This window comes from Pholcus phalangioides, unplaced genomic scaffold (assembly GCF_987345545.1).
Source record: "Pholcus phalangioides strain wild (caught in Gottingen) unplaced genomic scaffold, Ppha-v1.0 ptg000024l_1, whole genome shotgun sequence".
In the NCBI taxonomy this organism is placed as follows: domain Eukaryota; kingdom Metazoa; phylum Arthropoda; class Arachnida; order Araneae; family Pholcidae; genus Pholcus; species Pholcus phalangioides.
The window spans coordinates 16,667,325-16,691,780 of NW_028301616.1; the positions used below are offsets into that span (position 1 = coordinate 16,667,325).

At 42.0% G+C, this 24,456-nt stretch overlaps 1 protein-coding gene across 1 annotated transcript; it reads left to right on the plus strand.

Moving 5' to 3' along the window:
* The first annotated feature begins 13,787 nt into the window (after positions 1-13,787).
* Positions 13,788-22,823, plus strand: LOC149068859 (alcohol dehydrogenase class-3-like). Its single transcript, XM_089251227.1, has 7 exons — positions 13,788-13,929; positions 14,444-14,532; positions 15,630-15,746; positions 16,060-16,276; positions 17,309-17,442; positions 19,535-19,670; positions 22,690-22,823. The coding sequence occupies exons 1-7, from the start codon at positions 13,788-13,790 to the stop codon at positions 22,821-22,823; spliced, it is 969 nt and encodes a 322-aa protein (XP_089107353.1).
* Positions 22,824-24,456: the final 1,633 nt, after the last annotated feature.

Sequence of the window (24,456 nt, forward strand, 5' to 3'; positions counted from 1 at the left end):
TCCCCTCGTAGGGAAAAAAACCGCGAAAACTACTATAAGCTCCTTCGTCAGCCATCTTGAATCAATCACTTCCGTTCAACCCACGTAACCAGTGACGACTTCCGGAAAGAAGAGGAGGATTACCGGCATAAACTAAACGTCATGTGAATGGTTTGTAGTGAAAATCCCCGTTACCGGGAACTTCCCGGGAGGTTTTATTGCACATGTGAACGGGGCTAAAGTGATCATTACTTGGTTTGATTATTTTTGTCGCACCAGGGACATTTTCTGCACAAAAGGGCTAATTAGACCGGGACCTACAATTTATTGCCAATTCCGAACAGCAGCCTTTTTTTTTATACTCACCGAGAAGTTGGTGCGCTAATAATTCGGTGTGGGACTCCCTGAGGTAGCAATCTTTTTCTGTGGTCATGCCACCGTTTTTGTTGTACCCCCCGTCAGAAAATTTCTGACAAGGACGAACCGGGTATCAAACTCGCGACATCTCTAAACATCCTTTGGTATTTTAAGCGAGTATCTTATCGACCTGGGCTACCGCGCCCTCGTTACTTGGTAATTTGCTGCTTATCCAAGAGCTACTCAGCCTTTGTAAGTTGTTGAATATAAGTTTTTCGTAAGAATGTAAGTCCTTGTAAGTTTCATTTAAGTAAAAATGTATCATGTTGAAGGTCTGGCTGCTCTGTGTGGAGAGAGACATTCATGGAAATCGACAACCATACGAAGAAAATTAGTCTGTCCCTAAAAATCTGGGACATTCCAACGAATGGACAATAAATCGCTCTACTTCCAACTTATCACCCTGGATCAACACCTATCCAGGGCCGGAGTTCGGCGAGCTTCTTTTTTTCTGCATGTTCTATGCAGGGCTGTCTCAACATCATGGGTGCCGGGTAAAGTTATGTTCTGTGATCGCATACGCAGCTGGAGAGAAGTAACATTACATAATCTTATATACTCTCGCGGAGATTATGGTACCAATTCTCATCATATAGGCCTTCTATGGGCATGAGATCCCCGAATCATGCCGAGGATCGGTCCATGCTTTCATATGGCTCTGGTTTTATGGGCAGTTCTGCTGAATTCTGAAAGTAGTCAAATTCCCCCCCCCCCCCATGTTTTACTCGAAAGCGTTTTTTCTTCACGACCGAATCTTACTGCAGCTCTCTGTGGGCTCCTCTTAACCTTTTGTCATGGCTTTTTTTTCGCCTGATCTTCACCCGTGCCCTCCGCCCTTTCCCTATAATACCAAATTATCGCAAGGCGGCTATACGGCCCCAGGTTGAGAGTCACTGGTCTAGATGACGAATACCCACGTATAAGTTAATTAGGACGCACAAACATCACGAAACAACCTCTGGATAATTAATCAAGATAAGCAAAACGCATGATGATGAACAGTAATTTTCCCACACTTGTAAATTTACAGAAAAACACAAAAACTCCAGCGAGCACGATTCCCAGAAAGTTAGGGTTTGGTCATCGGTGATCATCGATTTTCCACTCATTTCAGTCCTTGGAAAAAGTAGATAAATGAAAAACTCGGTTCTCTCTGAGAATTTTCTCTCTATCAGAGTTAATAGAAAAACGTTCCGCGTTATGACCTATATATTTTTCGATGTAATGATATCAGAAGCGAGAATATTTCAATGTCCCTTGAGAGCAATAGTCCCATTTTACTAACTTTTCACAAAAAAATCATCAAGGAAGCGTCAGCTTCTCGTGTGACATTTGTCGGCGATTTAATGTTGGTCATTAATGTCTGTAAAGTTGAGTTCATACAGTTTCGAGTCAAGTTTGCACATTTATTGCGATTATTTTAGATTTGTGCCATCGAGAGAGATAATGGTTTTTTTTATTATTAGAACAGGTTTCAGGATTTGAACAAAATATAGATAAATAAAATAAGGGAAGGCCATATGTTAGATCGCCATACACGTAAACTTCTAATTGAAGAATTAATTAAGGAATAAAATAAACATTTGATAAAATGGAATTCAATGATGATGTTTTCGATTTATTAAACGCTGTAATTTCTTATACATAAACATTGAACAGCAGTTTACACGTTTTAGACTTTCAAAGACATGCATGAAAGACATCATTTTGTACAAAAATGAGCGAAGTTTGAGTCTTTGTCTTTTTGAAATATATAATTATGGACCATAGGCGCATCTTTCTCCGTCCCACGGGCTAGTCTAGCCCATCAGAGAATTTTATTTCTGCCCTGTAAAGTAATTTTTAAAATACATTATTGGGTTGAAATCAGCACCTCCTGGAGATAGAAGGCCTCTGCACTCTGTTTGTGACGTCAGTAAGTAATCCATTTTCCCTCAGAATGTTCAGGGAAAAAAATTCCCTGCTCGAGCCAGTATCATCGTTGCGAGGAAAAGAAGTGATCGAGCTCAGAATTGGCGATTTTTATGCCCCACATCCGATCGCTATGAGGTATTTGTGAGCCAATCAGGAAGATTCTACGCCAAAATAAGAAGAACCGAAATAGGATGCTGTGTTTCAAAATGTGGCAAAAATGCTAGGTAGTCTGAATGACGTTTATGGCAAACAGTGCAGAGGCCTTATATCTCTAGGAGGTGCTGTTGGAATACGATATGGTTGAATGTTACACTGTGTGTACAAATGCACGAGATTGAATAATGCAGAGTGGATACTCTATCGACCGACCAATAATTGCCCACGTGAGTCCCCTTCTGGAAAATCTGATATGGGAAAAAAATTTCAGGTTTTTTTTTTATTTAACCAATAATTATGGAGTTATAATGATCTAAATTGATTACGGCACTTCATAATCCTGCCGAATTCACCGAACGGGCACCAAACGTATAACTTGAAGTGTTTGAAGCTGGTGTAACTCTATTAACTTTACGCACTTTTCAAATTTTTACGCGATATTGTTATACATAAAAATAAAAATATTTTCACTTTGATCAAGTTGCACAACGTCTGTGTTCATTTGATTTGCCCCGTTTAAATTAATAAAGTATCTCTAACAATTTTGAGATGAGATTTTTTCCCCCAGTTCTAATTCAAAACATTTTGAAGATTCACGTGTTGCATCACAGCGTTTGATTGTAATTCTGAAAAACGCAATTAACTTGATTAACGCAATAAGCTTGTTGAATGAAATCTATCACAGTTACAAATTGTCATGAATGCAGTCTAATAATCACAATTCAAAAATTTTGCCGCATTTTATTTACGTTATGAGTATGTGTATGAAGTGTATGAAAACAATATTCACACAAAACCACACATTTAGAATAAATAGATATCTTTCATTCTTAAAATTGAGAGCTAACGGGTGGGAGGGACGTGATTTTTCGGGAAAAAATTAAACAAAATATAAGAGTATCTCAAAGGGGTGGAAAAGTCAGTATTGCTTAGGGTGGCGAGGGCTTGAAATCCGTCTGCTAAAAGGAGCCCCGAGAATATATATGGACCCTGAACTTATAAATACGTCCCAGAATGAAAATCCATCTGAAAAAATAACCAAGTTTTGCACTAATCATGTAGGCTGGAATAAATTCGTGTGAAAATATTTCTCACGATTATATATTATTATATATATTTATTAACTTCAGCGAGAAAAAAGTAACCTACCCTTCAACTTTCCTCGTACTAGCAGAGCGAGCGGCGATTTTACTTGCTAACGTTGTTACACAGCAGGGCTGCAACTAGGGAGGGGGGTGCAGGTGGGTCTGGTGTCCCGGGCACCGGACTAGAGAAGACGCAAATTTCACTCTTTAACATCTCCTTCAACTATATGAGGGGGCGCCAAAATGCGCGCTTGTCCCGGCTGACCATGCATCTAGTTGCGGCCCTGTTACACAGAGCGAGTTTAGTAGCAGCGAGTAGCTAGTAAACTCGCCCAATGTAATTGAGCCTTTATTGATTCTTACCGAGTTTGATGGCAGGAACCCGGACACAAAACTCTCCGAAAACAATTCTCTTCGAGTTCAGTTTAAGGAACGCGACGATGGAGTTTATTAAAAAGCTGTAGTAAGTTGTGTCATTTCTAAGACTCTCGTTATTTATTGCACACACACATTCGGTCCACAATTAGACAAGACAACGGCGATCATCGGTCAGTAAGTTTTCTCCCAATACCTTCGAATATAACTTTTTCTTATCTTTTTTAGTTTTCATATGCAAAGTGTCCTGTAAGTGTGCTAATGCGGTCTCAATATCATCAGCCAACCGTCATAGAGGTGTGATTCAAATTTGAAAAAAATGCTTCATAAGTTACCCTGCATCAGGAAAACAAATATTTTCTAGATTTTATGCCGAGTCGAACTCGGAAAGAAAAGTCACCTGGTCTCCGCCGGGACTTGAAACCGGGCCCTCTTGCATTCCGGGCAAAAATGCAATCCATCCTCACGCCACAGTGCGTGAAATAAGGAAGACAGGGTCGTGATTTTGTCAATATACCTCTGTGTCACCCTGCTCTTCTCATGATGTTCAATAAACGAGATAAACAAAAAAAAACCCCATGATTTCGGTTATTCGCGAATTTCCCGTATTCGCGGGCACCCCCGGAACGTAATCTCCGCGAATACGGGGGGGGGGGGGGGAACTATACTCTAACAGGGCTTAGATTATACCTATATATGCTTATACCTATTGGTTTATTGCCGGCTGATCGAATGCCTTCTTAGCTCATCCGAGAAAGATTGAAAAATTATGCGTCAAGTAGCATTTCTAAAGTTGATCAATTTAGTCTTGTTATGGCTTTAAAATGCATTTTAATGAAGAAGAAATTCCGTTATTTATGAATTCTTAGACAGAGGATCCATGGCCGGGATCCTAGGACTACGGAGATTGATTACTACTTCATCGGCTTTGGCCAGAGGTTTCTCGTCGATTTTTGCTCCTCGTCCTTCGCCGAAACAAAATGGTATCTTCCAAAGGAGTCTTCTTCGGCATCGACCGCAACAAGTAAAGTCATTTTCATCTCTTATTGCTTGGTCGTGTGGGTTCTTTTAAAGCAAGGGCCGCACTCATGTCCAGCCTGGTCCAATGTCCCTTGGCGAATACAGTGATACCTCGGCTAACGAAGACGATTCATTCCGGCATCACGTTCGTTAGCAGAAATCTTCGTCAGGTAATGACAAAAAAGTTTTAAAGGTAATATTTTAAAACACCGAGGAACGCTATTAAAATACAAAAACTGACTAAAGACTAAGATGAACAGCTTCGAAATTGGATACATGAGAATTTACAGGAAGATGAGATACTGGTGAGAGAAGATCCCTTAATTTTACGCTATATAGGTGCGCAACTAACACCAGCTTTAGTGGACTAAAGCTGGTGTTGACACAACCTACTACTGAGAGAGTGATTGGGTGACATTGAGCGAGTGGCGTATAAAGTGAGTGAGTGGCCTAGTGAGTGAGTGACAGAGGGAGCAACCCCGTGAGTGAGTGATAGAATGAGCTACCTTGTGCTTGATTGAGTGACCTTGTGAGTGAGTTAGCGAGAGCGAGCTCTAGTGACAAGCCGGTTTTATTCATTCACTCACTCGTTCACTTATTCTCACACGATCATTTATTCACTAATCTATTCCCTATCTTCACAACATCCAGTCTTCCGTATATCTTGTATTAACAAGTGAAGAGCGACATTCATGTCATATTTATTCACTCGTTCATTCACTCACTGAATCGCTCATTCCTCGCGTATTCACTCACTCACTCATTCACTCGCGTATAATATATAATATTCACTCACTCCCTCGGTTATTCACTCGAACTGATGTCGGTGAATTTTCCCAACGATGAATTTTCTATTAGTTGAATTGTTGGTCGGTGAATTTTCCGGACACTATTTACCTCAAATGTTTGGCTCTCTCTCTCCCCCCCCCCCCATCCTGCTGGAATGAAGCACCAGCAGCATAGGCTTTTTAGACACTGGCCCAGCCCGGCTCAATTTTCCTTGGAAGATATTTTGCTTCCAGAACGCTCTCAGTCATAGGCGTACGCAGAATTTTCTCAAGGGGGGGGGGGGGGTTACGTTTTTTCCTGAGAAATAATGCTATAATCTCGGCCTTGAGGGAGGGGGGTTAGAACCCCAACCCACTCCCCCCCCCCCCTTTTGCGTACTCCAATGCTCTCAGTACGTTCATGGGTGTTGTGACTGTTGGCTTTTTCAACCAATGTGTGGTCAAAAAAGATTGGAAGATCGGAAAGAGAGGTGGCCTCCTTTTGACTTGGGGTGGGAGCTGGAAGGTCTTGTTGATTCTTTTCAACCAGCCTTGCAATACTTTTCAGCATCCAGCATTTGACGATCATTGCAGCCACATTATTTGCCCATGGGCAATCTTGGGACGCATTGGGCCAGGCTCGACACGAGTGTGGTCTTAGCTTAGGTAGAATGCATAGAAAGATTATGCATACGTTGGACAGTCAAAAAATTGAGTAATATACCAGCTGAAAATCCCCTGCGTGAAGTAAATGCAGTGCGGTCATTGTTTATGCCAGTGTTTACCATCTTTTTTTATGTCGCGGAGCCCCCCCCCCTTCCGCCTCTTTCATTTCTAAATATCGAAGACGGATGTCAACACCAGTACTACTACTATTATATAGCTTCTTCTCTTTTTTTTTTCTTTTTCTTTCAAACCGAGCACTGCCTAGGCTCTATCGGTTTTAGCCAATTTTAGCCATTGCCCCTGTGAAGGGGCGGGACCGTGTCGGAGAACACTTTATTATACAGGGTGGGCAAAAAGTCCGTTGAAACTTTAAAAATGAATAAAAACCTGAAAAATAACCGAAATATAAAACGGTTTGCAGGGTTAGCATTGCTAGGTCACGGGAATTTTTTGAAGAAAGGAAAAAAATAACTCAAAAGACGGCCGATGGGTCGCGCTGATACGAGTGACTTCGGTGGAAATATGCAAATGAGACGGTTATAAGAACTTGCGCTCCTAATCCACAATCAGTTCACCATTGCCATGTATACATCCGGACCTGTTCTGCCGTTGCTGGATTTGTGACTCGCCTGCAATGTGTTATACCCTGTGGTGGTGGTGGTCATATGGAACACATACTGCTGTAATAAACGATTTGGAGGCATTCAGTTCGTTATTTGCGTATCTTTTCTTTGACTTGTGTACGTCAGCGTCACCTATCGGCTGTTCCCCCACCCCCGGCTTAAAAAAATTCCCGTGACCTAGCTATGCTAACCCTGCAAACCGTTTTTCATTTCGTTTATTTTTCCGGTTTTTATGAATTTTTAAAGTTTTTTACGGACTTTTTGCCACCCTGTACATAATCAAATGATTTTCATAAATTTATATATATATATAATGCTTAAAACATCTAGCATAAATTGAGAAAACACAAAAGAGGGGGAAAAGTACAAAAAAGCCATACATATATACACATAGAAATAGAATTTACCATCGAGAGGGAAGCAAATTTGACAAGGGACGAGACAGCGCTGCAGCCAGGGACGTCTTAAGAGCATCGTGGGCCCCCGGGCCAAGTGGCATTTGTGAGTCCCTACCTTAAGAATTCTAAAAAATTTCAACCGGATCTCATTTTCGTGAGGCCCCTCTTCTCTCGGGGACCTCCGGGATGTGCCCGGGTGGGCCCCATGCGTTAAGACAGCACTGGCTGCAACGACTAATTCCTAAACTGAAGCATCATTCACTCAAGAGGCCCCTCGTCCTCAGACACCTCAACATATGAAAGAACCAATCATCTGATTCGCGAGGTTCTTCGGGGGGCTTATCGTGATAGTGCTTGGTTTTGACTGTTATGGTCGACGGGTCCCTTCGTACCACGGATTTGGATTCGCTTCCGTAAATTCCACCAAGTTTGTGGTTTTCATTATTAGAGTTTGCCTTTCTGGTATCTGTCTCCTCCAATTGTCAATATTTCTAATTGCTGGAGCATGTTGGTGGTATGGTGCAGTTGCTGGACATTTTGGTGTTGTCCACACGGGTAAAAGGCTTATATCCCGGGAAGGACAGAGCCTGGGTCGCGTTTGGTCTGACGGACATTTTGGTGTCGTAATGCAACTCGTTTCCGATTTCTCCGCACCTACGGTCAAGGCTTTTGAGGATTTCAAAGCGGTGGAGGTGCTCTGGAAAAGCACCATGTCCCTGTAAAGTAACATTATGACCTCTCTTTTCCAGTTCGGGCTTTTTGCCCTCACCGTTTTAGCTATATGCGATGAACTTTCCTACCCGATGCTTCTTCATTATCCCATTCATTTTGCCATTCGAGCAAAAGGTTTTTCCAGGTGGCTGCCTTAGCTGATGGTTGCGGTAGGAGTATTGCTGTTTCTTTGTTCCCCGTTTTAGTTGCTTGTTTGGCCAGCCTATCGGCCTGCTCATTGCCCCCATAGGCCAGCTTGTGCTCTAACCCGATAGCTGTATTTTATGATCACCCTGTAAATTATTATTACAGTCGAATCCCGTTTTAACGAATACCGTTATACCGAAAATCTCGTTTTAACGAACACTTTTCTAATCCTCCAAATAAGTTTACATAGGAACAATGCTAGGTAACCTGGAATTCCTTGATAACGAAATTTCGTTTTAGCGAAGTGATTCCTCCGGTCTCTTGGCGTTCGTTATAACGGGGTTCGACTGTATTGTCATTTTCTTTTCTCGCGTAAGAAATTTCATTTAATTTCCACAGGCCGCGTGCGAAAAAATGATTTCAACTCTCTCTGGAGAGGTAAGTACGAGTCTATAGACACTTTTTACCTAGTTTGCCGTTCAAGTATTACGTCAGCAGATTGTTAACCATTTTTGATCCCCTCTCTTCTGTCGGCAAAACTCGGAAAAACTCTGACACCCCCCCCCCTCCCGTCAACAAAATTTCGTCAGCTCTGCCCCCCCCCCCCACCTCTTAAGTCATATTGGGATCAGAGACGTACGCGAATGGGGGGGGGGCATGGGGGAGGGCTCATTTCCATTTCATTCCCCCAGACGATAAAAAATTTATTTTTTATGCAAAAAATATTTAAAAAACTAAAATTTCCGAAGAAAATACCTTCACATGTAATTATAACCAATTTCTGTGTTAATTTAATGCTATTTGAAGGCTAAGAACTCAAAATTTCTTTTTAAGAAATTCATTGCTACCAACCCTCTAAGTCATTGTTTCCCAAACTTCTTGTTCCATCGCCCCCCACTTCAAAAATTTTCTCTTCTCATCGCCCCCAACTCAAGCCAACCCGTAGGATCCTATACAAAACCCAAAACTTCTACCGCCCCCAACTGGGTGCACTTACAGATCGCTTAAGTGATCCGTGGCACAATTCCAAAGCATTTAAGCAGCCCGTGGCTTATTCACAGATCACTTAATTGACCCGCGGTATAGTTCCAGAACACTTGAACGGTCTGTGGCACATTTAGAGAGAGATCCCTGGAGTGGCATACGGCACAGGTTTAGAGCACTTAAGCGGCCCCCATTGCAGTTCTACATCACTCGAGTGCACATTCCCAGATTACTTAAGTGATCCGCGGCATAATTACGGATCACTTGAGTGACGCGCGGCACAGATCCAGAGCACTTAAGCGTCCCGGACACATTTCCAGCTCACTTGAATGATCCGCGGAACATTTAGAGATCACTAAAGCTTAGGGGGACTTATGAACAGGTAGAATTTTAGTTCAGGTGCCCACAAACTGGCGAAAGGTTTTCTCGTTTTTGGAGTACCGAATAAGATGCCATTAAGAAAATTTTGTGTAAAGGGTGGGGTTGATGACGCAAGTGTCATTCAAACGCAGTGCATTTCTACATCACTCAAGTTACCCGCGGGACATTCCCAGATTGTTGAAGTGATCAACGGCATAGTTACAGATCATTTGAGTGACGCACGACACAGCACTTTAAGCGACCCGGACACATTTCCAGCTCACTCGAAGGATCAGCGGAACATTTAGAGATCACTGAAGTGGTTCTATAGAACAGAGGTTCTCAACCTTCGTAAGCCCGAGGTCCGGTTGAGTATTTTTTTCCGAGTGGAAAACCCGGTCTTCCTTAAAACACGACTAATGGGAAATAAATCACTAAGAATTAAAAAATGAATCACTCACACGGCCCGGTATCAGACCGCGGCCCGGCGGTTCAGAAACACTGCTATAGAGGACTCATCAATAGGAAGAATGTTAGTTGAAATGCCCGAAAAAACAAGCGAAAGGTTTTTCCCGTTTTTGGCGCACCGTGAAAGATGCCATTAAGAATACAGTCGAATCCCGTTACAACGAACTCCAAGAGACCGGAGCAATCACTTCGTTACAACGAAAAATTTCGTTATAAATGAATTCCCATTTGCATTGTTTCTATATAAACTTATTTGGGGGAATTGGAAACGTGTTCGTTAAAACGAGATTTTCGCTATAACGGTATCCGTTAAAACGGGATTCGACTGTATTTCATATTTTTTATAAAGGGCGGCTGATGACGTAAGCATCATTCAACCCATTCAACCCCGGGGCCCCCCCAACCCCCGTCATCAAAACCCGAAACCCCCTATCGATGCTGACGTAATACTTGAATCACTCCATACTTGATATTTCCGCTAAACAGAACGCACAGGAATCAAATCCATTACATAGTATCCAAACGAAATTTACTTGATTAAAAATTCCACGCGTAGGAAAGAGACGGGAATTCGATTATCTGAATGCTAACCTCGTGAATATAAAACGAATCCCGCCAGGGAAAATGTGATTACTCATTTTATTTTATTACATTCAGACCATAAAGTGTCGTGCGGCCATCGCGTGGGGCCCCAAGGAACCGTTGACCATCGAAACTGTGGAAGTAGCGCCACCAGAAGAAAATGAAGTTCGTGTCAAAGTAAGGTTTTTCCCCTCTTTCTCTTTTTTTTTATATTTTCGGTAACTTTGGTAACGGTCAAACCACCCTTTTTTCTCGTCTGGACTGGACATTCTTCTCACCGATAAGACACGTCGTTGAACTTGAGGGGGAAAACGTGATCTGAATCGCAGGTGAATCTCCCCGGAGATGTGAATATTTTAATTAATATACATTGACTGCTGTAACAAGCGTCTAGACCAGAGGAATTCCGAAATTTTTTTCCCGAATTCTCACAATAACCTTGGGAATGATTAGAATTTCGAGCACCTTATGCAGTGGTTCACAAATTTTTTTGGCGCTCGTGGCTCACTTCGCTCCTATTCGTGGTTTATCTGCGGCCAGAGGCGCATTTATGGTTTTTGCTGCCCGTGGTATGCACGAATTTTCTCGCCATTTTCCCAATTCTCTTGACCACTCTTTCCTCGAATTCGCCACCCTGTGCTATAACCCGCTTAGCCTCCCCTTTCCCCCACTCTCACAAGTACACCTGTGTTAAACTCACTCTTTTAGTCACTCATATCTTTGCACACTGTTTTCATCACACACATACTTTCACACGCTCTAGGTCACTCGCATATTTTCATACGCTCTAGGTCACTCGCATATTTTCACACGCTCTAGGTCAACTCACTGACCTAGTCCCTAGCGCCACTCCTTTGGTCATTCACATGCTTGCTCACGCTCCAAGTCACTCTTTTGCTCACTCACGTGCTTACAAATTCTCTAGGTTATATGTGCTCAATCCAGATCCTACGGGCCAATTGTGGCCCTCAGTGTTATCTGATGTGGCCCGCGACCTCAATCTTAATTTTGTAAAAACTAAGCGGCACATTATCAGATTACTTGAGTGACCTGTGGTGCATTTACAGATCACTCTCGTGACCTGGGGCGCTGTACCAGATCACTTAAGTGGCCCGCGACACAGTTCCAGACTTAAGGAGCACGCGGAATATTTATAGTTCACCTAAGTGATCCGCGGCACATTTACACATCACTTAGGTGACCTGGGATAGTATAACAAATCACTCAAGCGGCACGCGGTACACTCACTCTTACTTCAATTAAGTTATTCGCGATGCCTTTCAGATCACTTAAGTGGTCCGCGGCACAATTTCAAATACCTCAAGTGCTCGCGACACACTTAAAGATCACTCAAGTGACTCGCAGCATATTTAAAGATTTCTTGAGCAGCCCGTTGCACATTTCCAAATCACATAAGTGATCCACGGCACATTGACGCATCACTTAAGTGATCTGGGGCACTGTACCAGATCACTCAAGTGGGCCGCACTCTCCAAAAGGTCAAACAGCTTTGCTTTACGTCACTCTCTGTCCTATAGTCCCTTGCTGTCTGGGAAGAGGTGAGTTATACGAGGTGAGTTATACGTATATTGAGGGTTATAAAAATTTCACCGCTCTTCTCTCTCATTCTACTAGTTTTCTTGGCGGCTCATTCCTCAAATTTGTCGCCCTGAGCGATAGCCCGCTGAGCCCCCCCCCCCCTCCCTTTTAAAAACGTCAATGTCTGTGGCTCCCCAGAATAGTTTAGTAAATACCGTGTGCATTCTTAAAAGAACCACTTCAAAACATAAATAGGCACGCACGCAGCTCTATATTTCCACCTGGCTGCAACGCCGTTAGGAGCCGCGACGCACACTCTGGGATGAACTGCCTTATTATGGTAACCCTATCCAGACCAGTAGGTACCTAAAAATGCCGCGATACCCTCGTTGGGAATCGTTTTCCCTGATCACTAATATGAATATATCCTCGGAATATTTCGCTGAAACCAATTCGGTAACTTACATTTAGTATTCATTTCATTTATTTCCAGTGCTCCCGTATTTTACGGAACATTCCACATTCCCGTAATTATGGACATCCGGGCTAGAGTGACGATATATGACCCATATCTCCAGATATTCCCATAATTACCTATCCTGACTTTTTCATAGAAACGACCTTTACTTTCAACGACGCTTACTCGAATAATTATTTTCCAAAATCAAAGACTAAAATTATTTTCTTAACTTTATAAATTATATTGTGATAATTATGACTATAAACATGACTATTCATTCAACATATTTGTCATGTTTTAAATGGGATTTTTTTTTTTTTTCTAACATTTTCTCCCAAAAAATTCGAATTTTGCGTACACCAATGCACCTGTTTCTGGCCTGCGAGCTGTAGCAATATCGCATATCTGGCCCGCGGAACGAAAAGGTTGTGTACCCCTGCATTTAAGGGTTATTAACTACACTAGAACCTCTCGATAACGGACACCCCACTGGGACCAAAACTTTTGTCGCTAATGGGGTTACGGGCATGATACACAGCAGGACCACGTTTATATACGACGTTTCACTTCGGTCCCAATTGATTCCTAATGTTAAAATGTTTATGTGTGTTACTGTGAAAGTGATACACCGGTGGTTATGCATAATTACCATTTACATCTCGATATGAAAAAACCTCAATTAAATTTCACTACATTTACCACTTTTTTACCGGCGATTATGCATAATTCCCAAATAAAGGTGGAAAGTCTGATAAATATGGAAGAATTTATGTAACCTTTCTTCTAAGTAATTTTAATTTATTAAATTTATTAACAATTTAATTTATCAAATTTATTGATTCACTTCATTTTCCTCGAGTGGCTGTGGAGCCTCTGGGAAGTGCACATGAAGCCCCAAGGGCTCCGCGGTTCACCGGTTGAAAATCGCTACACCACTGTATATCGACAATTGGATGTAAGAAACCCTTAAATACTGACCTGGGAATAGGACAGAGAGGAATTCCGTAAACCCGTGAAAAGCCGCCTAAAAGCCAATTGTTCGAGATTTTTTTTATAAATGTTCACTGATACGTTACGACGCTGGTCTTCACCGAAAATCAACGTAATTAATTAACTAGGGTCATATTACCTCACAGATGACTTCATCGGGCATATGCCACACGGACGTCCATTTCCTTCAGGGATGCGATCCGCATTACCCCTTCCCGTGTGTCCTCGGACATGAAGGAGCTGGTGTCGTCGAGAGTGCCGGTAAAAAGGTCAAGGACTTGTTTCCGGGTACGAATTTTCATTTTCTTCGTGAAATTAATTACCCTAAAACGTGGACGCCATCAGTGTAAACAACACTTTCCGGCATGCACCGATTCGTTAGAAATTTTCTGAGGACTGTTTGCGAGCAATAATACAACTCATACAGGCTATTATTGTTATTATTACATCGTACGTGCGGCCCGTACACATTCACATTCCTCTGCGGAATTTCTAACGAACCGGTTACGTGTAGGAACGTGTTGTGAGTGTATTCGTGGCGCTAACGCATTTATGTTGTGTTCTTGCTAATGCTCTGACATCTGTATTCCATATTTTGAAAATGGCAAATGCTTGAGTTTTCGTGTTATGTATGCCGTTCAACAGTAGCAGATCTGTTTTTTGAATCAAGTATAGTCAGTTGTGCATTAATTCCATACAGTGATTATTCTTAAAGTAAATATCAGAAGAGAAGAAACACACGCACCTTGTACTTTTCAGGTCAATTAAATAACATGGGTTAATTGAACACTTCTTTGACCAGGTGATCTCGTTGTGCCGTTGTTTCAAGGTAACTGCGGTGAATGCGATTACTGCAAGAGTCCGAAAACGAACCTTTGCCGACGGGAATTGGTAAGAGATATGGAGCCGTTCAAGAGAGTATTACGTCAGCAAAACTCTGGCCCTCCTCCCCCTCACATTCAGCAAAATTTCGTCAGCTCTGCTCCCACTCTCCTAACGCATATTGTGATTAGAGGCCTACGCGGGAGAAGGGCAAACACCTTCTAAATCTGCTTTAGAAATGTGTTGGCATAGAAGACTCGTGCCCCCCCCCCCTTCACCAGAAAACAAAAAAAAAAATTTTATGAAAAATGTTTTTAAGAAAAATTAAAATTTCAGAAGAAAACCTTTTATATGTTATTGTAATTAATTTCTGTTAATTTCAATGCTATTTGAAGGCTAAGAACTGAACTTTTTTTTCTAAGAAATTCATTGCTACCCACCCATATATGCTAAACCTTCGTGGTTATCTGATGTGGCCCGACACCACAAATCTAATTTTGTAAAAACGAACTAAGCGGCACATTTACAGATCGCTTAAGTGACCCGTGGCACTATTTTATTTCAGAGTATTTAAGCAGCCCGTGGCTCATTCACAAATCACTCAAGCGGTCCGTGATACATTTAGAAATCCCTTGAGTGACACGTGGCTCAGTTTTAGAGCACTTAAGCGGCCCCAGTGCAGTTCTACATCACTCAAGTTACCCACGGCACATTACCAGATTACTTGTGATCCGCGGCATAATTATGGAGCACTTGAGCGGCCCGGACGTCTTTTCCAGGTCACTTGAAGGATCCACGAAATATTTAGAGATCACTAACGTGGCTCTATAGAGGACTTATCAATAGGGAGAATGCTAGTTCAGTTGCCCGCAAACTAGCGGAAGGTTTTTCTCCTTTTTTTGGTGCACCGAGTAAGATGTCATTAAGAATGTTTCATATTTTTTTATAAAAGGTGGTTGATGACGTATATAAGCATCATTTAAACCCCCTCCCCATTGAAATCAAAAGTCAGGGAACCCGAAACCCACCCCCTTCCCCCATCGATGCTGACGTAATACTTGAATGACCCCCTATGACTGTTCCAAAGCTAATTATCGTTACAGTGTGTCGAAAACGTGTCTCAGCCGATTCAATAATCACAATTTTAGTGATTGGTTCACTTCCAGGAAAATGGTCATCAGAGACACCGCAGAATAACTTGCAACGACGAAAACCTCACGCAGTTTCTCGGCGTCAGCACGTTCAGCGAGTACACCGTCGTGCCGGATTACAAAATCGTTAAGGTATAAACGGATTTCATTACATTTCTCCACAGTATGCTCTGTACAGTGGTCATAAAATAACTCTGCCTATATACGAGCCCCTAGCGGCCGCAAAAATTAACGAATGTAAATGAAGTTCCAGATATAAGGTTGCTTAAGTCATCAACCACCCCTTTTTGAAGATATGAAAAATTCTAAGCTGCTGACGAAATTTTGCTGACGGGTGGGGGTGGGGTAAACCAAATCCCTTGGTTTATGTACAGATGCTTGAAAGAAATATTGTTTCGGGATGAGGAAAAAAAACTGATATAACACTGTTTTCTTTCCTGCCAAGATCGATCCGAGAGTTTACGCCAGTCGAATATGCCTACTTGGCTGCTGCATACCAACAGGATATGGAGCGGCAGTGCAATGCGCCAAAGTGGAACCAGGCTCGAACTGCGCGATTTGGGGCCTAGGTGGAGTCGGTCTGAACGTGGTTATGGGATGCAGGGACAGCAAGGCGAAGACGATCATAGGCATCGACACGAATCCTAGGAAACTTCCGACCGGCAAGTGCTCGTCATCTCAAACAGTATACGTATTTAGAAAATATATTCGTATCATACCCCCTACATCTCGCAGAAGGACTCTAGTCTGGGATATTCGGCAAGACCCAGGGCCAGACTTTTCAAGGGCTCCTCAACAGTGGATTTATAGCTGTAAAAAACAAATGAGAATCGTCCCTTTTCCCCTAGGGGATGGGATATGATTCTTATAGTCAATGAATGTTATTAATCAGGGCACCACTTCATTTTCCATCTAGGAATGAATTAAATTTCTCTGAGATTCAGAGGAAACTCCTCTTCCTGTAAACTCTATGAAGCACTAAGGGCCCCCAACTGCGATGGAGCACTTTTTTCCGGGTAAGCTAATTCAGCCTGGCCCAACGGTCAATCGCAAATATTTCCTTCCAATATTTGTCCTTCCCCCCACCCCACTGCTGCAATGAAGCACCAGCGGAATGGGCTGGCTACACACTGGCCCAGCTTGGCTCAATGTTCCATGGCGAATATTTCCTCCCATAAACCTCTTCATGTTGCGACTGTTGGCGTTCTTCTACCAATGTATGGCTAAACGAATTGGAAGATCGAGAAAGGTGGCTCTTTTGAATTGGGGTTGGTCGTTCTTTCTTCGACCGCCTTCCAACATATACCTTCCAGCCTCCAACATATGACTACCATTGTCAATAGTAGAGCAGCCACACTAATCGCCAATGACTAACCCTAGAATGTATTGGCCCTAGCTATAGATAAAAGTTAGGACACATTATCTCTATAGTAGTCTTTGGCTTTATTGCTACAATGTTGAAGGCGGATGATGGCAAACGCCAACAGGGTAATTCACCATTATCGCTCAAGGGGCATTCAAATATACTTTCATGGTCCCATACTAACCTCTGAAAAGTATAGTGGACACGTTATAGCACTACGTGCTATTTTCCTCAGAGTCAACTGATGAAAACCTGAAAATGAATGGCGGAACTGTACCTTCTGTTTATATAATCAGTATAATTAATAACAAATTCCTTCACTTCTCACCAGCTTTAGAATTCGGATGTACCGATGTCGTGAATCCTAAGATCCTCGAGATAGATTTAATGAAGCACCTAAATGACCTAAGCCAAGGAGCCGGCATCGACTACTGCTTCGTTTCGGTCGGAGACATAGAAGCCATGGTAGGAACCAATATACAGGGTGAACGTGACACGTTCTGCCAAACGAAAGAGGGGGGGGGGGTGATAGATGAGCCCAAGTGGAACATGAAACACCCTACCAACACTATCTCGGACTGTTTTCGAGTTACGGTGGATAATCGATTATGGAGAAAGAAACGTCGTCTGAATAAATCGAAATTTGTGAAGTTTCTGAGAGACTTACACGCAGATTAAGCACATATTTCGAGAGAAGATAAAAAGGTCTATAAGGTGACACCATTTTCATCGAAATATCTAGATTTAATGGCGAGCTACAAGCGATATAAGATTGGCGAAGTTCAAAACTGTATTGTCACTAAAATTTTTAATCATCTATTCCGCAAACACCCTTATAGCTGCAATTATTACCAAAAAATTACCCTTTGCACCAGCTTTCGAGAGTCTAAATGAACCATATTGGTGTTCTGGTGATTCAAGAGAAATTTTTTCAAAAGCCTATTTTTCACAATACATCACTGAAATCGTTTGTCGGATTAGATATCCGACGAATATTCGGAATTGGCGGGTACAGATTTTGGCGACAATTCGATTTTGCAGAAAAATCCTATGAAGTGACATTGCCTCTATCTACAGGATACCTGTATTTAATGGCGAGCTTCAAGCGCTGAGAGATTGGTGAAATGAAAAATCGAATTGTCGCCAAAACCTACTAAAATTACTTCGACGAACGCAGATTTCAGCGATGTATTGTAATTTCTCCTGAACCACATCACCGATATGGTTAATTGTAGGGTCTTTCAAAAGCTGGTGCAATGGAAAAGTTTTTGGCAAATTTGACCGATTTCAGCTAAAAGGGATCCTATAAGGTGACACCATTTTCATCAAAATATCTTTATGTAATTGGCGATTAGAAATTTTGGAGACAATTCGATTTTAAACTTCGCCAACCTTTCAGCGTTTGTAGTTCGCCATCAAATCCAGATATCTAAATGAAATTGCATTGTTTTCACATCATAAAATGTTTTCTGCTCTTTCCAAGAATGTGCATAGTTTGAATGTAGGTCTCAGAAACCTCACAAATTTGGTTTCTTTTCAGACTACGCAATTTTTTTTTTATACAATCGATTATCCACCATAACTCGAAAACAGTTCGAGATAGGGCCGGTAGGTGTTTAATGTTCCACTTGGGCTCGTCTATCCCCTCCCTCTTGCGTTTGGCAGAACATGTCACGTTCATCCTGTATACTGAATATTTTGAATCATATGCTTTTGTGCAGTTGAATAACATTAATTATGCCTCTATCTAGAGCCACGATATGTAATTCTTATACAACAGTATATACAAGGTGCGTTCAAAAATTCGATGAATGATCTCGGAAAATAAATGAAACACAAGATACAAACAAAATACCTTTATTGGCCTTCAAAGTAATCTCCATTAGCTACAATACACCTTTGACAACGATTGTAAAGCTGATGAAAACTTTCAGCAAAAGCTTTCTTTGGAATCGCCCGAAGCAACGATGTTACTTTTCCTTGGATGTCCGGTACGTCTATAAAGTGTAGGTCTTTCATACTTAGGTCTTTTCTGAGCCGGAGGGAACAAAAAGAAGTCTCAGGGGGCCTTGCCAATCCCCAATTCATCCGCTATCATTATTAAAGTCAAACGCAGGTCATCCGCAAGTATCTGTCGCACTAGTTCGATGATCTGTGATGTTCCGCTTAATGGTTGACCCGAATGTAGCATCATAAAGTTTCCTTTCGGGCACGGGAGCTTTTGAACCACTCATAAACACATATTTTACTCACGCGGCTTCTGTTCCGTACACTTTCATCCGCATTTGATATCTTAATCACAGTCTTCCACATTTTGTAGTAAAACTTTGTTTACACGTCGTTCCATTGCGCTGTGCTTAGTGCTTCTGACACTAGGGGACGATTCTTTACATGCCTCTCAAAGGGAATGCGTGGACGCACGTTTCTAACCCACCTTGTTCTTTAAATATTGGACCATTCACCGAACTTTTTGAGCACACCTTGTATATTTATTGATGAAATTACGAATACGGGTATATGTATATGACGATTTATAAGGGATGATTTAACTCTGTAGGAAGAGGCTTTCAGCTGCAGTCATCCAGCCTGGGGTCAAACTATCATCATTGGCCTGACAGATATCAGAGATAAAATGAAGGTTGGAATCTACGATCTCTTGTATGGTCGGCAACTCAAAGGGACTTTCTGTGGATGTACGTATGGCTATTATCTGCACGTAAGCATATCCAATTACAGTAAAACTTCGATCGATTAACCGTCACCGTCCGGACCAGGGCGGTGACGGATAACCGAATAACAGAAATCTCTTAATACATATGTACAATGACGATTTTACTGCAGGCTTGGAACAAAAATGGAAAATAAAATCCTTTAAAAGTGAATAATACATACAAATTGTATTTATTTTTACAAAACGATCAATATAAACTTACTTACGTATAAACTTAATTACGTATTACTTACGTAAACTTAATACGTATAAGGTCAGCCCAGGCAGTGGAAACATTGAAAATAGCGTCCTTTATGTGTTGTATCTCTGCAAAATTCTTTGACAGTCATGGCATCATCAGATGAAAAGAAAGTAAGCCTTCGATAAAAGCTTTTCTGTAACTTCGCTTCATAATTTCATGCCCTGGTCCATAGGCTGTATAAGTGGAGTTGTATTTGTTGGAAGAAAGAGGCATGTTATTTTGCCATCACTTTTGAGTTCACAAAAGGGTTGTGTCACGGCATTGCCATGGCCGGAGATACGGGAGGGGGGGCACGTGGGAGGCATTGCCCCCCCCCCCCAGCGTCAAAGGTGGAGTCGACTGATCTAACGTATATATGAATAGACATCATCATCATCATGCCCCCAGACTTCCAAGTCTATCTCCGCCTATGGGCATTGCCCATTAACAGCAGTGCTTACTGCAGCAACTGCTTTTCGGCCATAATATGAACTCTAACTTGAGGCACTAAAACGTTCTGCAACCATTCTGAAAAAATTGTTTGGTATATTCAAGCCCTTTTTTTGGGCATAATAGTTCACAAGCAATGCGTTCATATTTAAATTTTTGAAAGTACATGGGTTTTTTTGGATTTACCAATTACAAGCAGGGGTAATCTATGATTGCCGATGGCATTTGCACAGACTATATAGGGGCCGTTCAAGTATTACGTCATCATCGATGGGGGGGGGTTCCGATTTGCTGACTTTTGATGACAAGGGGGGAAGGGGCAGGGTTTGGATAATGCTTACATCATCAACCACCCCTTATGAAAATATGAGTTAGGATTCAGGGGGCAGAGCTGATGAAATTTTGTGGACGGGGGGGGGGGGTCAAAAATGGCTAAAAATTTGCTTACGTAATACTTGAACGGCCCCATAGCAGTGATCCCTCTTTTTGGACCTTATAACCTGAGGCTGCTTTTTCCTCTAATTTTTTTAGACGATGATGGATAACAGAAACTGACGGTTAATCGAAGTTTTACTGTACTCTTAAACGTTAGCTTATACTGTGTAGAACACAGTGACATAGGTGCCACTCAAGCCCCCCCCCCCCTCCCCCGGGGTCAAGCCAGGCCGTGTCGCGAGTGGCGAATTGTGTAAAGCTGTTTGAATCATCACGTATTTTACAGGGCAGACAAATTTTCCCCATATTATTAGGTTCTTAGGAGGGGGGCAATCGTTTCCACAACTGGATCCAGTACCGTCTTAACGCATGGGTCTACCCCGGCACGGCCCGTCATTTGGGTGAGGAGGCAGGGGGAGGGCTACTGTCCCCCGGCTTTAAAAAAACCACACTAGATATACAGGGTGCTCTGTTAATGGACCGACAAACTAAGAGGGTTGTTAGTAGGTATCAAGGGGGACAAAAATTGCAATGGAACATGGTGTCGCAAACTACTTTGGGAGGGTGAAAATCGCGAAAAACGCATGCAGGTTTCGACGTCACGCTGGAAAGACTAAAAGTACAATAACTACAAAAAGATTTATTGGAAGTGACGGCCACTGGCGTCATTGTAGTCTACGATCCGTGCTGGGTGGAAGGTTCCCGTCTCCTGTAGTCGATCGATCGTGGCGATGGTAGTATGGTGCGGACAACGCCTCATCGGATATTGCTGTTGGAACATCCGCTGTGCTAAGCACCCATTGTCATCTGCTCGACCGTAAATCAGATGCATATCAGCGTATTCCTCGTTCGTGTAGTCAGCCATCACGATACTCATTGAAACAGACAACTGCTACACGTGCTTACTACCACAAAAGAGCTAATTTACGTCGTCCGCAGTGCGTGATCCTACCCCAGCGCATGCGTTTCGCAACGTTGCTTACGTCAGATATGGTGAGCGAACGCATTCAGCGATCAACTGACATCCACCTTTCGTCTCCTCTGGAATCAGAGCCTGCATGTGTTTTTCGCGATTTTCACCCTCCCGACGTGGTTTGCAACACCATGTTTCATTGCAATTTTTGTTCCTCTTGATACCTATTAACAACCCTCTGAGTTTGTCGGCCCATTGACAGAGCACCCTGTATGTGTATATATACATACACACATTGAGAATATGTTTTTCGCCCCCCCCCCCGGAAAAAGTTGTAATAACGGGCCTCAAGAGAAGAGGCGGCTTCATAGAAATGAGATCTGATTGAAAATTTTGAGAGTAAGCATGTAAATTTGCTGGGTAGGGCCAGAGACGGAACTAGAGCAGGGGCGGAGGGAATAGAATTATCGGATCTTAAAGTTGTGGGGGGCGGCAAAAATCCTAGTTACGGCTCCGTGTAGGGTCTCAGGAAAATCATTTGGCCCGGGACCTATGACGCTCTTAAGACGGCCGTGACTAGACCCGCACCTGAGCGAAGGCAAACATCTTCAGCTGTGAATAAAGCTGAGGCAGATATCTTTACCACAAAAAGGGCGAAGGCAGGCGTCTTCAGTTGTGAATGAAGCAGAAGGCAGGTATCTTCAGCTGCAAATGGAGCGCTAATATCTCCAGCCTCGATGGAGTGGAAGCAAACGAATTCAAAGCGTGTGTCGGAGAAGTGACTTATTGTGTAGGAGCATTGGATCATCCCGTATTTTAAGGGACAGACAAATTTACCCCATATTATTCGGCTCTTGTGAGGGGCAATCGCCTCCTCTGGATTCGTGCTTGGGTCAAGCACCCAATTCTTGACAACTCTTTCACATTGAAGATAATTTTGTTTTATTTTATATTTGTGTACAGCATACAAGACAAAGACAGGGCTGCCCGTTCTTGTCCATAAAGTGATAAATGGACAGATAGATCTGGAGAAACTTATATCTCACGTACTCCCTCTGGATGACATAAACTTTGGTATATCCGCTCTCCTTAAATGAGAATCGTAAGTACCTATCGTTTTTCCTTTCATATTTAAGCTCATAGGCAAATGCAGGAAGAGGGGGGGGGGGGGCAACGGAAAAATTGAAACATCTCTGTGAATTAAATAAAATGTTGGAAGAAAATGCCTTTATATACTGTTTTAATCTTCTTTAAATTTAAAATGCTTTCCAAAGATTAAAAATTCCTCTGGGGAAGAGATTTCTTGTGTGCCCCCCCCCCCTCCTTCCACAAAAGTAGCTTCCAGGTATGTGCCTGATTGAGATGGATTTTAAAACACAGTGAAACCTCCATACAACAATTCCAATCCACAATAATACTTTTCAAATCTTGTTTCGAATCACGTATAGTGAAATGTTAAATTCTTCTCGATACCACGATATCTCCTTTAAGCCGATAAATCCCCCAAAACAATATTTATTGAGGATATTTCAAAACTACTAAAGCCATTTATATTTATTTATTTATTTTATATTTCACTCAAAATCACCATCAATATATTATTAGTTTTTGTTCTTTTAAGGGTGTCTAATAACATCAATATTTTGCACTATCCCCAAAAGTGTTGCCATAAAGCTACTTTCTTTGTGGTGCATGAAAGTGTTTTTTTGGTAAACTACTTTACAGCTTGAAACAGCTAACTGAATTTTATCCATTAATTAATCAATTAGAATTTTTCGGCACAAATTAATGCCTTTTATGGTGATACTAACAACGCAAATTCAGAAGAGGCAACAACAATAATATAAACATAAACTTGGTGCCGAATGATGATAACCCTCTAAAACAATACCTTTTCCTGCTTCACAGAGTATCGCTATATCAAGGCGCTGTATATTAATAATTATTATAATTATGAAGAATTGTTATATATTACAAATATCATAAAAATATTTACTCTTCATTACAGTTTTCATAGCAGAGACAACAACATTTTCCTTCCAAAGAGAGTGAAATGATTTTTCTCAGTCTACAATACATCAAAGGAAGACACTTTTTCCGAATATTATGCCGAGGTGAACTCAGAAAGAAAGACTTTTCTTTCTGAGTTCACGACCTCTTGCTTAGATTGCAAGAGAACTAGGTTTGATTCCTGGCAGAGACCAGCAGACTTTTCTTTCCAAGTTCACTTTGACATAGTATTCAGAAAGCCTTTTTCCTTCATGCGTTATAGACTGAGGAAAAACATCTCTCTCTTTGTGATTTCAAGATTATGCTTTAGTTAAAAAGTATTAGAGCAGTAACATCATGCACCTGATCTGAGACCATACCCACTGAGCCAAGGCAGCAACTTCAAACGGATAAGATACCTACACCTGCCATGGGTCCCGCACTGTCCCCCATAGGGGATATAAGCTGGATACCAAAAAGAGTGTGAGCCACGGTGGAAAGACCTGAAAAACGGAAGAGACCCCTGAAAGGAGAAACATATTGTCTGTTCAAGTTTTCATCTGATGTGACCACCACCGAGCCGCCAACGTGCAGCTGAAAGGACCATCCCGCACCCTACCATCAAGACGAATGTGAACATCACAGCACAAACAGACCACTTTTAAATTATAGCAAAATCATTTCGTCAAGTTACAAAAATTCTTTGTCTCTGTGAGATCAATTTCAGTCAATTCAGGTTCT